Source organism: Engraulis encrasicolus, chromosome 9 (genome assembly GCF_034702125.1).
Source record: "Engraulis encrasicolus isolate BLACKSEA-1 chromosome 9, IST_EnEncr_1.0, whole genome shotgun sequence".
NCBI lineage: Eukaryota > Metazoa > Chordata > Actinopteri > Clupeiformes > Engraulidae > Engraulis > Engraulis encrasicolus.
In genome coordinates this window covers 48,263,501-48,280,193 of record NC_085865.1, presented here as the reverse complement: position 1 = coordinate 48,280,193, position 16,693 = coordinate 48,263,501, and the positions used below count along the sequence as shown (strand labels likewise).

The window sequence follows — 16,693 nt, the reverse complement described above, 5'->3', positions numbered from 1 at the left end:
GTCTAAACATAGCCTGTAAGGTCATAAACAACACCTGAAAATGGGGTGTTTGGTTCTTAATTCATTTCAGAGATAATGGGACATAAAGGTTGAAATGAGTTGTAATGAAGTAGTAATAGAGTAGTGTCAGGGACAGGGCTGGACTGGCCATCTGGCATAACGGGCATTTTCCCGGTGGGCCCTGCACCCTCGTCGGTCCCTATTCCAGGTACTCAAAAACTACACGGCTTCTGCCCATTGTCAATGGACACAGTGGAAGCTAGACCATTTTAAGCATTCAGAGAAGGCAGGGTTGAAAGAATAAGCTCAGTAAAGGAATTGTTTAAATGTTCAAGCATCAAAGGGTATGTTGTAGCTGTATATGATGGCAACTAGTGGCTAGCATGTGTTGAGGAATGTATGCCGAGCACTGGAGAGGTGAAACTGAACTTCCTGCATCCTCATGGACCATCTCCATCCTTCACATATTCCGATAGACATACTGTCATGTGATATTACTATGGTATCACCATATTATTACTAGGTGATTTGTATGATGCCATATTTTTGAGTCCCATTGTCTCTGAAATGAATAAAGAACCAAACATCAGCATTTCAGGTGTTGTTCATGACATTGCAGGCTATGTTTAGACAAGGAACTGGCCAGTTTAAAATATACGTTTTTTTTATATTCAATTTTACATTTTTCAATTTATGATCATTTATATTCTGAGGGTTGTTGTGTTCCATGCTGTTTGTGTAATGTGTAGAGCCAGAAAAGAGCTTTCAAATAACACCACGGACATATTTTTGTGACTTACACTGACTGATATAATCAAGGCTGAATGCATAGTGTCCTACCCTCATATGTAAACCTTCGCTAGTCTGTTTCTCCCTTAATATTGGTGTCAGATTCACACAAATGCAGTTCTGGGGTGCTACTAAACAGGCACAGTAAGTATGATTGAAATCCGTGTCGGTCGGGTCCCAAAGTGTCTGATTTCACGTGAAATGACCCTACTTGCATTACACTTGCTGGCACCAGACATGTTATTTGACAGGAAGAGTGCACAACATACAGTTGAGCCAGATTATAGCCACAAGGCTGATTTTCATCTGTAGTCCCTGGACAGGAATTGATGTTAGGTTGAAAAGACATGATTAGAATTAATAATAGGCTTGTAGACTAGTGCAGACCTAGATAACATGACGATCTTTGGGGCTATTTGGGATGTTAGCGTTCTTAGCTTAGCAAAGGCTAAACCTCCTGTTGAAGTACTGTATAGTGAAACAAAGACTATAGGGCCTGTGTCCGAAGGACACATTTTTAGGCTTATAAACTAGTACAGACCCAGTTTGCCTGACGATAAATGGGGGTAGTTGGTATGATGGGGTTCTAAGCTTAGCAAAGGCTAAACGTCATCACCTGTGTTCAGCACAACTTCTGAGTCTAGAGAGCTACTGTAAGCACCTTCAATGCAAAAAAGATGCCGACAGAGACACGGTGCTCTGCAAGTCGACATTTGTTCAACTTTGGGCTCCTGCCACCTGCCCTACCAGCCAGTGTAGCATACCAGCGTGCAGGTTTTATTGGATAGGTCATTTATGTGTATAGACTGTTCCAAAGGCCACTGGACCACTGCGGTTTATTGGGCGCCATTGGAGTGGCCAAGGATCTTGACCTGACTTTGACTTGGCCGTCAAGTGCATTGAGCAAGGGATTAGCACAGAGTGGCCAGCCGCTTTAGTAATCAATTATCTAATACACAGACCGAGTGACGTAACAAAACAATATATCGAGAGGCTTATGATAGGATACGATAACAGATGATAAAAAGCGATAACTTGTGGAGTGATATTCAATGACGAAGTTCAGAGGGAGTTTTTTAAGCCCTTAGGCAGGGAGGGAAAAAAATAGAAATTTATGAACTCAGCAAAGACATTCCTCTGGTCAGAGTATATATTATCTAGACAAGATGTTGGAATGAGACAAAGCCATCTTCCTTTTCCTGTCCTCTGGTGCTCGGTGAGGAAACGGCAGTCGGTGGTCATGTGGTTCTTCTCCCACATTATTATCATTGCATGTTGGGCAGCCGTTACAGTAGAGTACTGTTCCCCTCCTGGTTAACCACAAACTCATTTCCATACACACTGGCCAATAGCAAATCATTATTGAAATCATTCGGCATCTGCCAGGCATACACACACACACATGTGAAGATGCACACAAACGTGCATGGTACAGACAGACAAACAGACAGACGCACGCACGCACGCACGCACGCACGCACACGCACACACACACACACACTCAATCATTCTTACTATCTCTCTGTTTTATTCACTCTCGAACTGTGTTTCTCTCTCTATCTTTCTGTCTCTCTCTGTCTCTCTCATTCACTCACACTCATCTCACACACACACTATTAAGTCCTTGTCATCTCCTCTAAGAGTACTGATATTTTTCATCTTCATTAGCAAGTTCTCATATAAAAAGTGTGATCTTCAACCTTTGGAGATTATTGCTTCTTTTTTTCTCTAAATGAGCTCTAACAGCCCCCCACCCCCCACCCCACCCCCATAGTCCAGACACCCAGTCTTTCCCTCTGTCTGATCTAGCCTATTAAAGCCAAAATGGCTCAGCTCTCTCTTCACACACACACACACACACACACACACACACACACACACACACACACACACACACACACACACACACACACACACACACAGACACACACACACACAAAAGCAGGTTACAGTTACGTAATATCTCCCAGCCACCTCCAGCCCCCCCACACCCCGCCTGCTCTCTCAGGTAATGCCTGTTTGCAATGAGTGACAAAACCCAGAACACCCTCGGCCGCTCCATCCTCCACCAGGGATGTAAGAAGCTAATGTTATTTACTCTGGGGCTTTTTGTCCTTTGAAGGTTTAACAAGAGCACGAGCCTGGGACCGAAAAGGGAAGATGGTTATCGTGCTCTGTCAGGGATGGGGGGATAAAAAATACGTCAGGAATCGGGGGAGCGACAGATAAAAGGAGTTAAGACGTTTTTTCTCCAGAGGAATTAGGGGGAAATAAACCGGAATCACGTTTTTATTTTCCTTTATTTTATTTTTAGAGGAGATATCTTTCCTGGCAGCCATCTGTATTATAATGTTTATCTAACGTGTCTTTTTAATACATATCGGAGCTATCTGTGTTTCTGATCAAATCAATCCATCTTTTATAACCAATAAAACATCAGAGCGAGATGAGATTACTTATCTGTGCCAACACTAGATGTAATCAGAAACATAAATAAAGCACTAACATGCACACTCCCCCGTAACTGGCAGCGCTTCATTGTTATAACGCCGACAAAGCAAATAAACGATAGCAAAGAGCCGACAAGCTAATAAATAAAACTGATTATTACACACTTTTGTTATATCACTAACTGGTCAAATGTGACAGCTGTCAGCTGGCGTTATGTATAGTTTTCATCAAGTCATGATCATTTGAGGACCACTGCTTATGTTATACATCGAGCCTACCGGTAAAAAGGGGTAACGTGAATCATGACTCGCTTATCTATTCCCATCCATACTCCGTCAGAAGTGGGTTATCTTCGTCCCCCCCTCTAGCCCATAAAGACTCCCCAAGCCATTCGTTACACAAATCCCCTGGACCAGGTCACCTAAACCAATCACGCATAGCTTCTGTTTCCCATCCCATCACTAAAGGTCATGAGATACTACCCCACCCTCAGGGCTGGACTGGGGCCGGAAAACAGGCCGAGCATTTTTGGTGTACAGTACACCAGACCCTCACACAGACACCCGCTGCACGATTGGCTCAGTCCATTGTCAATATTAAAAATGGACCAATGGGCTGCCCCATCTAAATTATGGGCTGGTCTCTAAGGGGTGAGGGAGGACAAACAAATAAAAACAGCATCAGTCCCCGAGGACTGTCGGCCCACGGCGAAAATGCCCTGCATGCCAGATTACCAGTCCAGCCGTGCCCACCCTACGAAACTGTGGAGTGAGCTACCCACATGCACGTCAGCGGGCCATACTGTATATGGAGATATTTCCGCCTCCGTCGGATTCGCCATTCTGGCCCTGCATCTATTAAACTGGAATATTTTTTAGGCCATGATTGCGCCCACCCACGTAGCCGGTGCATGACAGCTGCTTTTGCCTATCGACTCTCATAGCTGTCATATGAGACGGACATCTCAGGTGTTGAAATCTGAAGGCCTCACACAGATGACATGCAGCCATACATCATACGCCATCATACATGCGTATCACAGCAAGTGCGAACAGCAAGCCCCACCCCATGCACCAACGGTTATCCATTCATTAGTAGCGTCATGGTCTACGCACTGTATGTCTTGATCAGACTGTGGTTAACTGCAGATGTTTTAATGAGCTAAATCAGAAACAGTTTGATGATGCATGATGCAACATTTAAAATGCACAGTCACTCAGACTCTGAGTAATGTGTCTACCAGATGGGGGGGACCTAGCGCCATGCTGCACGTCCAGGAATAGGGGTCTGTGATTTAGTGACTGGTGATCGCACATCAACCACCATGTGACAGAACTACATAATCGCTGATGATATGAAGGATGTGAGTGGTTTGACTAGCTTGGCCTCGCTAGACGTACTGTAAGTGCTCCAGTACAGAACTAGAAATGCACTCAGAGAGTGCAGACCTCCGCCAAGGAAGCTGTTTGATAGATCATTTGACTATGTTGACATTGACTATTTTTTTCAAGTCTTTCTGTCTTGTTTTATGTGTTTTATGGAGTTAGAAACGGATTCACAATTTGCCCTATCCTGCAATGGTGAGGAAAAATCCTTGGATCCGGATTGTGATCTGGATTGCCACCAAGATTTAATTACTTCTTCCTTTTGTCATTTCCAACAACTCCACAAAATTTCACCAATATCAGTTCAATTTTTTTGAGTTATCCTGCTGACAGATAAACAAACAAACGCGACCTCCTTAAAAATGGTCATTCCACGTAATGTTACGTCTGGACCGTGTGTTCTGGAAGGAGTTTGGTTTTGGTTTCGTTACCAAACATTTTTGAAGTGTGCCTCTGAAAAATCTCTGTTTGAATGGGTAGAAAGCCCTACCCCTTACCCCTTTGTCTTAACGTGAATTGGGACACCCCTACCCCTACATGTGATTGCGCAAAACGGAGGGTAAGGGGAGAGTGGTAGGGCTAAGGGGTGAAATGTTATTCAGACTTACAGTCTGTGCCCTATGTACGCTGTATGTGAAAAGATACTCAACTTAAAGGCCCAAGTGTTAAGCTATGGGATCCTTATATTTCATACATACAGGATACCATTTTTTGAACTAATTCGTGTGATAACAGAAGGACATATTCACACGAATCATGTGGATATTAGATGTTCCAGGTGAAACTGTTTAACATTGTGTCCTTCCATTTGCCTAAACAATGGAAATAAAAGATAACAATTGTGTGACTTCCAACTAATCCAACAACAAAAGTGTGTGGCATCAACGTGGCAAAATTAGGATGCTGTCCCATGCTCCTCTCCTCTCCTCTGCTTTCTGTGTGTCTCTGTCATTCGTCTTGTGATTCCTCCTGACGCTTCTCTCTGTGCCAATAATGAACCTCTCTAATACAGCTGCAATGGCCTGTAATTAGCATTAGCAATGCAAACATGTTGACTGACTTTTTTTTTCTTCTTCTCCTTTTTTATTTATAGTCACCAAGAGTAAAGGACGGATCTCAAAATTCAGAGGTGATTTTTCATTTTCTATTATGCATGTTTTATTTTGTCAATGGAATAATGTTGAATTGAAAGTTGTTTTATTATACATGTTTATTTGTTGTAATGTATTTGTCAATGTTAATCAGGAATCATGTGTACTGGAACATTGTTCTTTTTTTTTGCAACTTCATGCGAACTGTCAGATTGGCCAGCAAAAAAAACTCTCCAACTCCCATTGTCATTGTGGCACAGCACTCCACAGCACACAACGAAATTGCATTTATACCTCATTTATTGCATTTATACCTCACCCGTGCAAGGGGGCAGCCCTCAGTGGCGCCCCATGGGGAGCCGTGCGGTGGGACGGTACCATGCTCAGGGTACCTCAGTCATGGAGGAGGATGGGGGAGAGCACTGGTTGATTACTCCCCCCACCAACCTGGCGGGAGTCGAACCGGCAACCTCTGGGATGCAAGTCTGACGCCCTAACCGCTCACCCATGAAAAGGAATGCTTTTAATCATGAGCCATCACTGCTACATTCAGCCCATAATGTCATAGGTTGGCAGTCTCCTTCATTTTAAGTGCATTTGCACTTAAAGCGTCATTGCTCAATATTTAAGGGAAAATGACTCGACTTAAAAGGAACGGTCCACTATGTGTCCGCACTAAACTATGAACACACAAAGAGAGAGCTGCGCATGAACTCGTCTGTTCCTTTACTACCATTCCTCGCTCACTGTGTCGAACCTTTATCCAACAGATTTTCCAGACGACAGACCCCTCGAGCGGTCAACTTGCGCCCCCGGGCCAAGCAGAACTACCTCAGGCTGCCCCGGCACTGGCCGGCCAAGCCAACGCCCAACCCGCTGCCCCGGCCGCTGCTCCAGCCCCGGCCCTCGCCGCCACGCAAGGCCCCCCTCCTGCTGCTGCTCCTGCCTCCGTTGCACCTGCGCAGGTAACAAGAACCAGTTAACCCGTTAAGACCCGCCGTTATAAATTTGCTGTTACCAGAATGGCAATGACCAAGTTGTAGTGCATTACTAAAGGCACTATGTTATGTCATAGTAGTGTAGTACTATTGTAGTTAACTTTTCAATGACTATTCCACCGGAGGTTCGGGTCTACAGCCCCATTACAATACAAAAATACAATACAAATACAAAGCTTTTATTGCCATTATACAAAGTATATGACATTTGAGCCTCCCTACGAGGCGCACAGAGTCCTTGATAGATGAACACAGTCCTACAAGTGTGCATTCAGTATTGTAACAACAGGGGAAGAAGCTGTTCCTCATTCACACTTACCTTTGGTCATTTATGTGCGTATAGGACTGTCACAATATTCAATAAGTCAATATATCATACAGTAAGTTTTTACAAGCATGATTTTTTGGCCAAAATAAGTTAAACTGTATTTGCCTCTTTGCATGCAAAATTTATTATCATGACATCCCTATGTACGTATTTATGTTGTGTGTTTTAACCATCAACACCTCCATACCTCTGTCCTTCTTTGACGGGGGTATTTTTCAATAATTGTGCATGTACTGTGTATGTACTGTATGTACACCATATATGGCATTATCCCCTTTTTCTTGCTTGCCACCCAGGCACCGGCTCCTCCCACGGATGGCAACAGCGCACCCATCAGCCTGGTATTAAGGTTGAGGTACGTACAAAAAAAAACATCTCAAATCACATCTCTTCACGGAGGCCTGTGGTCCTTAACCCTTCCCTCCTACCCTCCCCCCAATTCCTTAGTCCCTTTTGTAAAGCAACCTTGGGTTTCATTAAATAAGCTATAAAAAAAAGCGAAGTTATCATACATGAAAAGACAAGTATAAACCATTTTAATCTCTACATTGCCCTCATACCATTCAGAAGCCCTTCAAATAGAGTGAATGTTTGACAAGCACAGTTGGTTTGAGGGGCTGGGACCTGTCTGTAATTTTAACAGCTTTTGTCAAGAGCCCCAACTGCAGCTCTAACAATGAGACATTACGGTACATTACGGTACGTTTGCTCTGTTATGATCTGGTTCCGGAAGAAATTGCATTAAAAACAAAAGATCAGAAATCCATAGGCTAAATAATTCCATTCCTTTGTCACTCGATGGTTTTCGTTCTTTCAGAAGAGCTGCATCATTGTTACTTTGACGCCCTTTCCAAGTCCAATCAAAGCAACTCCAACATGTTTGACCTCAAAAAACTAAATACGTCATCACCGAGGACACGTGCCGTATTTTGGACTGCACTGGCAGTTGTGTGTCAGCGCTGTGTGTTTGCCAAGCTATCTGTTCATCCGTATCTGGCACACACGTGAGCAAGGCCGCTGCTACACATAAGCAGAGTACGCCGAGTGCTTGGGGCACCAACCAGTGTTTGGGGCACCAACCGCTTTGCAAAATTGGGGCCTCTTAAATTGAGATTGACAAAAAAAAAACGTAATGAAAAAATATATTGAATAACATTACAAAACGTATATTTATTAGTCAGTAGATTATTATCTGCCCAGTTATGCTTTTGGCCTCTTAAACCTAAGCAGCAGGCCTGCACGTGAGCTCTTGGCTTTAGTGCATGGGGCCAAGTCAACAGCTGGATTTCCTGTCCCTGTTTGCCAAGATTGAGTCTTACAACCTCAGGACATTAAAAGGATTAGGACACGAACATTGTGTTTGTCTTTGTAGATAGTTTATGGATGTGGGCAATGTGAGTGAGATCTTGGGAGAAGGGCCAATAGCCTAATGGCGCATAGGCCTACACCTCCAGTAATCAGGGTTTCAGATAATTAGGCTCTTCTCTCCATTCTACTCATGGACTCTAAAGAAGATGGTTCATCCATCGAAACGTTAGTCTCTATGTTGTGCACTTGATTAAAAGAAAAGAATTGCATCCGTGCTGCTCCGTTGTTTTCTCTCCAGGATTAGTGTTGATTCTCATACTATCGTAGTTGGCAACATGCAAGAAACCCTGGTGCACCTTTTCATAGATTCCAAGTCACCATTACACAGCATTGTTTCATAATAACGTGATGGAAAATTCTAATCCCTAACAGCTGTTATGGATGTGTACAGTAATCATGCATGGTCTGCATGGTCAAAATAGTGGGGGGGTTTGTTTCTTTTATACTTAAGATTTTAATCCGGCACATTTGTTTTTAGTTTGTGCATATGTGTCAGACCTGTGCCGTTAATCACAGTCTTCAAAAATAAAACATCAAAATATTTTTTTTAATACTTCAGATTTTAATCCATCAGATTTCTTTTTAGCTCATGCATGTGTGTGTCTGGCCTTTTACATTTTCTTTGTAAACACCTAAATTTTTCTTGTGTAATGCCTGCACAGTCAATCACATGGTGCATATCAAAATATACATATTTTTTAAACACTTAAATTTCATCCTGCAGATTAGTGTGTTCTGTTGTTCAAGCATGTGTGTCAGTCCATATAAATGGCTTTTAGTGTAGTCATCCTGAATAGAGAGAAGAACGGCTATGTCACACATGCACATCCAGGTTACTTGCTGTGCGGACAGTGACCCCTAGGGCCTTCACCTCCACAGAGGGAGACAGTTGTGGAAGATAAGTTCAGTTGCAGACGATAAACCAGGCTAAAGGTCTTAACCCAGTTCTCTCTTTTTTGTTTCCCTGTTTCCCTCTTTTTGTTTATCTTGTCTGAATAGAAACTCGAAGAAGGAACTGAACGATATTCGATTTGAGTTTGTGACTGGCAGAGGTGAGTGAAGTTTGACGTGAAGTTTGACGTGATGCTTGGGTTTATTAGTACACATTGTCATGCTGGTGTTAGACTGTATTATAACATTTATATTACAGATGAAGTCCTATTTTAGAATAAAAATATATGTCCCTCAAAAGGCAGCAGACAAAAGTGACCCTCTTCCAGCTTTATACATGGCCGTAGGGACATTTGAGGCTAGCGAGGTCCGGACCTCGCCTATCGTGAGAGGCTTTTTAAATTATTATTATTAGGCCTATTATTTTAACGGCAAATATGACCAACTGAAACACACAAAAACATCTATAAACCTTTGTGAAGCGTCCTTTGCAAACTGTGGTTAACCTCCATGTGCTATGTGTTCTAGTTTTGCCTTTGTGTTCTGTTTTTGCGAGTAAACAAGATTAATTAATATCGCAAGTGGTGCGACTCGTGGGAGAGAACGCAACTCAGCCGACATCGCAAGTGTTTGGTCGCGTTCGTGACAGCGCATTGCGCAACGCAAAATTACCATGCTTTCTGGTCAGAAGAATGCATTGAAATGGCAAAGTGTGAGTGTGCAGCCTGCGCAGTAATGTGCCGTCACGAACGCGCCCATTAAGCACGCGCTTGGTGAGATCTCCGCTATCAGAAAGCCCGTGCTTGGTGAGATCTCCGCTAACAGAAAGCCAAGCCGGCCGTTGTATAGCCTACCTAAAGCTCATGCGTAACAAGTAGGCTATGGTGTCTTAAAAAGCCATTTGAGTCATTATTTTAAGAAGGCAGGCTGCTGCATCAGCTGCTGCATAAAGGTAAAAGCATAGGATATCCGTGAAAGGTAATTGATTTAAATTGGAAAGATTGATAAACACTGATAGAGGAGGTCACCGGAACATCTTCAGGTGTGGATATTTTACTGTTAATTTGAACAAGTGCCAAGACTATCGACGTTGTCACATCTTCTTCAGAGCCAATCTCAGTAAAATATCCACACCTGAAGAGGCTCCCGTGACTACTGTGTCTGCATAGCCGTGACGCACCAGATGGCTCAGGAGCGCGGAGGATAGGCTACTTTTCTTTCTCGTTGATAGACTTTTGTCTTCTGCGCTCGTGAAGAACTATATCAACAACTAAATAAAAACAAAACATTTGATGCGACTCTAGGAAGAAAAAAGTTTACTCCAAAATAGGTGGTTTGCACAGAGATAGCTATCCCTGTAGCCTACCTTTGGAGGAAAACAGCTGAAGTGTAATTTCATTGGGAGAAAAAATATGAATGGCTGAGCAACTTGCCATCTGAGGATGTAGCTTATTGTGCAACTTCTGGGTCAAACTTTAGTGTCCTTACAAAGGGCTTTACTGACTGGGAGAATGCTGTTTATGATAAAAGAGGCATGATACCAAAGCATAGCCATTCAAAGGGAACAGGCTGAGTTGGCTGAAAACTACAACATATTTATTATTATACATGTCTACATATTTACTATTTCACATTAGGCCTATACATTCATAGAGGAGGGCCCTATATATAGGCCTGTGTAGCCTATATTTATTTATTTTATGAATACATTTTTAATTTATATTTTATATTAATAATAAAGTTTGGGCGCGCGCTCTGCGCGCGCATCATGGACCTCGCCTACTTCACATGGCTGGCTACGGCCATGGATTTATAAACCTCCATCAACATTGACACATTAAAAACAATTTAAGGTTTTCTTGCTCAACTGTATCTGGTCTAATTGCACTCATTTGCTGCGGTTTGACGCTGATCCGAAATGTTAAATGACCGGAGGAATCTAGTGTTTAATGTCTAGGATCATCTAGAAATCTCTAGAAGCAAGTAGGGGCCCACTCTGGGTCTGACAAAAGTAAACATTCTGGTTCCTTGTTGCAGTTGATGACAAAGGATGATGTTTAATCATTCACTGCTCAATTATCCCCCTCAAGGTCTAACGTCAAGACCGTCTGACTTTTTATTTTATTATTTATTATTGTATATATACACTACTGTTCAAAAGTTTGGGGTCACCTTCATTTTTCCAGTTATTTGTTTGCAACTCAAGTCGCAAACATCTTTTAAATAGCTTGAAATGGAATAATGGAAAGTACTGAACAGCCACAGGTGAAAAAAGGATTGATTACCCATACAATTGGTTAAGCTGGACAGAAGAGTGAAATCTAACCAAGCTTTTTCACCCATTTATTACATAGAAATACGTGTTTTAGTCCATTTTTCTACAGACATTTCTTTAGTTTATCAGAGAATGCATGGAACTATTGGAAAGCTCAGTGTCTGCCCTTTCCAATGGTAGGTGTATGACATTTGTTGAGTTGCCACCTCATCCACAAATTCAAGTCAAAGTAGCTGCATGATTTTCTAGCCATCAGAATGAACCTACTTATGAATGCACGATCCATTGTCTCAGCGATGGTTTAGTGTGCAAGCCAGTGCCATACATCGTTGGAAAGTGTAGATTCTCCTCTTTCAAATGATGTGTATATCATCCGGCATTGTATGGATTGACAAGAGCAGACATCAACTTTTGCATGCATGGGGCTCATAGAGCTCATGGGCAATTCTGGACCTCATCTCATCCCGGGAATGAATCTGTAGAACCGCAACTGGCTATTATTAATGCCAAAGGAGTCTACACTTTGATTAGTACACCAGACTAGACACTACCTTAGTAAAGGTACACTTTGATTAGTCAAAAGTTAGTGATACATTTTGGTCTATTCTATGCATTGTCCATACAAGTAAATCCACTCAACAGTTACTTTTTCCAATATCAAATTGCTTATTTGTTGCATGCATTAATTTCAGAGAACAATAACTCTATACACTGATTTTATACCAGAACTGAAATTGAAAAGGAATAAGCTTAACTGTCAGAAAGAAGCATTGTGGGAGGAAAGTGTGGTGACCCCAAACTTTTGACCGGTAGTGTATATATATATATATATATTGACCCGGGCCGGAATCAAACCCTGGTCGCTGGTGTAATAACCCAGTGTCCTACCGTTAAGCCACGCCAGGGCCTCGTCTGACGTTTTATTTTGTCAGGATTTATCTATTTTTGCACACTAGCTCTATTCTATGTTGGTAGAATGCTTGTTTTAACGGCAATGTCCTTTATTTTTCTGTGATACTTTTGGGTTTTAGTATGTGTTTTATGGGATTCGAACCTGTGTACACGTGGGAAAAGGTTGGATGCATTAGTACCTGTTTAACAGCCATGTTCTGTTGTGTCGCCACAGAGTTTAATTTTATGCTCCGTTACTACAGGATTATGTCCTGACTGCTGTCACGTTTTCATTCAGATGACTGCCTTTGTTTTCAGGTGTATGCATGTTGTCATAATCATTAAGACATTAAAGGCTATGTCAGTTTGGCTATATAACAGTACCAAAGCATGTCTTAATACTGATGGCCTTTTGTTCTTTTCTCAATCTAAATGGTAAAGGCGAGTATTTGAGAGTAGCAAAAAGAAAAACAGCACTTCAACAGTTTTGACAAGGCATGTCAAAAAGTTGGAAATTTGAGGCCCTAGCGTGGCTCCTAACGGTAGGGCATTGGGCTGCTACGCCGGCGACCCGGGTTTGATTCCGGCCCAGGTAATTTGCCGACCCCTCCCTGTCTCTCTCCCTATTCACTTACTGCCTACCTCTCCTACTGCCCTGTCCCCAATAAAGTTGAAAAAGACCAAAAAAATCTTTACAAAAAAGTTGGAAATTTGGAGATTCCAGTAAGAATGTTTTTTACAACAACAGAGTCCTTATTTCCACTCCAAGTGTGTGGAAAAAACAACACCTGTGTGTCTACTCAATGTCTGACACCTATCCTCTGTAAATCATTACCTAAATTTGTGTTTTGCCATTTTTATGAAATAATCTTAATATAATCTTATCAGTCAAACAGCACAATATCCATCGTTTGTAGTAGAAAGCAAGAGTTGAATCAAGTAGTTGGTGAGTTGTTACTTTCGTTATCATGACAAACTAACTGCTGTTATCAGCTCAGACTTTTAGGGTCGAAATACTTAGTGGCTAAATGTTGACAAAATGAAGCCTTAGAACAGATGTGAGTCCACTTGGGCCAGGGTGACACATGCGCAGGGGCGTCGCCAGACCTATTTTACCGGGGCACGTGCCTGGGTATTGATTTGCTGTACCCCGTTTCACATAAAAAAACAACCTTGTTACCTTGGAATTTAGCTCAAGTTTAGCATATGGAATAATCTACAGAATGTGCACAAGCACTACTTGCATAATATAATTAATTTACAAGCTTTTAAAAATAAATTACTGACTAAAGAGTGTTTTGTTCGCACGCTGGCATTGTCTCTCTGTGCCCTACTGTGCCCCTGTATAGCATTAGGTCAGCTGACGGCCCTGCACATGTGGCGTTCTGGAACATTACATCTGGACTGCAGAGCCTTTAAAAAAAAAAAAAAAAAAACTTCTAAAGTGATGCTCTCCCCCAGCATTCTTAAAATGACCCGGGGGTCTTGCAGGTTTGACTGGTAAGTTGCCTGTAATATCCGGCCCTTCAGTCAGTATTATAAACACAATCAGGGCCGTAACCAGACATTTTCAAATGCTGGGGTCAAATACTGTGTGCTGTACTGAATACTGTACATTTAGAATGCCTCAAACACTTCAGTCAAAATCTTAAGTTTGTTTTCATTCATCACTGCCTTGAGGATAAATGGGGATGGCGTATTCTTGAAAAAGGTAACATTGGTGAATGAGCAGCATGAATTCTGGAAATAAACTACTAAAAATATTACACAGTGCACCTTTAATTCTGGGGCATGGTTCAAAGTAGTAATTTAAGACTTGTGTTATGGTCGATGCAACATGGCAAAGTGCAATCTTGTACCGTAGGCCTTGATTCTGTGATAACATAGATCCTAAAACAGATGTGTATTCATCAGCACATTGTTGATTTTATTAGCATTATTAATGACCTATACCTGGATTAGCTTGAGGCATACCTGCAGACGTACAGTACGTATTGTACTGTACGTACAGTATGAGTTGTAAAGTAACTAACCCTTTCATGCAGAGCCTGTGTTATATCCTTAGTGTCGCCAAATGGTAATGATGAAGTCTGTTACTGCTCTAGGTAATGTCTTATGTCTCGTCCTTTTGAAACTCGATTGTCGGTGGACCCGAGTTCTTTCTCCCGACATCCTTTGTAATGCGTTCTATTGCAACAGCTGGAGACCATGCAAATGTCTGAAAAAGCTAATGTTTAGCGAACTCGGAGTACACCAAAGTGCTCCGAGTTTGTGTTTCGGAACCCTGAGTTGAGTACCCATCCGTTTGCACTTTCCTGAGGCAGAGGTCAGGGTTTCCGACAACCAAAGAATGCACCTTTAGCGATGGTGTTATTATGTAGTTGAGCACTTGATTGCACTTGATTTGTTATGGGATGTGGAGTGCAGTCTTGCAGGACTTGATGCTGTGATAACAGATTGTGAAGCAGATATTAAAATAGATGCTTAGCAGCTACTTATCTCTTATCTGTCTATATTTAATCTTTATAGAGCGTTATTAATGGACTGTAGCATCTGGCTTAGCTAATCGATGTCAAAAAACCTGGCAACACGTTCGCAGGAAGAGATTTTAGTGACATCAGCTGACAAACATATTATTAAGTAATTATTATATTCGTAATGAAATTATACGTTTTGTTAATTATGGGTGACACTGCAATGAAACTGAAGGTGGGTGAGCCATATGTATATGTAAAAAAGGGGATTCATTACGGGCAAAAGTTGGAGAGTTGGAAGCTGTGGGTTAAAGGTCAGAATAAAGAACTCTTTTATACAGTATGTATTATATAACAATATAATATGATATGATTTTATAACCTGTCCGGGACCTGTCCGTACTAGAAGAAATGCTGAGAGGCGTTCCTCTTGCCCTTCTTGGCATACTAATATGTCTTTGTGACTGCGGGTCGCCGGGTTGCCGGCGTAGCAGCCCAGTGCCCTACCGTTAGAGCCATGGTAGGGCCTTTGTGACATTATAGTTTAACTATTCAGTGAAGTATGGTGTAAAAGAAAGGGTTTAACACAAAATATCATGTCATACAGTATGTATGATGGACATCTCATTGTACACATACAAAACTTTTGGGACATTATTTCTCCCATCCATTCTGCATGAACTTGCTAAGGAAATGCCACTGGGTAATAAGAGAAACTGTTGGCATAAAGGTCTTTGTATGTTGTCTAATCTCTCTGTCTCTGTCTCTGTCTGTCTCTCTCTCTCTTTCTCTCTCTCTCTCTCTCTCTCTCTCTCTCTCTCTCTCTCTCTCTCTCTCTCTCTCTCTCTCTCTCTCTCTCAGACACGGCTGATGGGGTGTCTCAGGAGCTGGTGACGGCTGGCTTGGTGGATGGGAGAGACTTAGTCATAGGTCAGTATCCTGGAGCCAGACCAACGCATTCATGTTGATGCATTATCTGATTTGTGCAGTGACTCAAGTCTGTATGCTGCTGTGTCTGTCAGTCAGAAAACAGTTTGCTTGTAATGTAGGTCTGTTGACGTAATTTTTCAAATACAAAGAGGAATAATGAGATGCATACAATACAGTGTAAAGATATGATGACAAAAATATTAGAAGGATAACAGTTTCATTAAAAATATTACAAAATTACAGAGATAACATCAGAGATTGTAAGATTCTTCCTCTATTCTCTCTGATAGCATTTTGATATATCATGAAAATGTTATAATAATAAAATTTAGTTTGAGATTTTTTTTGCTCATGCCAGTCTTCTGCTTTTCAGTTGCTGCTAACCTGCAGAAAATTGTCGACGAGCCTCAAACCAATAAAAATGTCACTTTCAAGCTGGTAAGTGGACAGAACAAAACAACACATGTTTACAACTGCAAAGTTATTCAGTGTTAGACTAACTGTTTGTTCGCAAATTTAAAGGAACAGTCCACCCTTTTTTATTTTCACATATTTGTAGTTTTTCAGAATATTACATCTGAATGTGTGCATACTTTATTCTCAGTGTGTTAAGTACTTAGATGTATTATTATTAGAATAATTAGCATAGCTTAGTATAGTCACTGAAAGTAAATGGTACCATTAGCGTCAAGCCACAAGTGATCACTGGATGGAATTATGTAGCTGTTTTGCACCAGTGAATTAAAAAAAATAAAAATAAAGTGGTTTAAAAATACATTTGATTATGTTGTATTAGTTACCATAGACTTCCATTGCTACCCT

General features: G+C 41.6%; 1 protein-coding gene across 1 annotated transcript in view; it reads left to right on the top strand.

Annotated features, from left to right (window-relative positions):
• The window catches only part of oxsr1b (oxidative stress responsive kinase 1b), a 179,784-nt gene that overhangs the window by 158,605 nt on the left and 4,486 nt on the right, over positions 1–16,693 (top strand). Inside the window, exons 12-17 of the mRNA XM_063207311.1 lie at positions 5,719–5,754; positions 6,487–6,681; positions 7,339–7,397; positions 9,410–9,462; positions 15,803–15,871; positions 16,245–16,309. Of these exons, the coding sequence (XP_063063381.1) occupies positions 5,719–5,754; positions 6,487–6,681; positions 7,339–7,397; positions 9,410–9,462; positions 15,803–15,871; positions 16,245–16,309 (477 nt within the window). The remainder of the gene's footprint in view (positions 1–5,718; positions 5,755–6,486; positions 6,682–7,338; positions 7,398–9,409; positions 9,463–15,802; positions 15,872–16,244; positions 16,310–16,693) is intronic.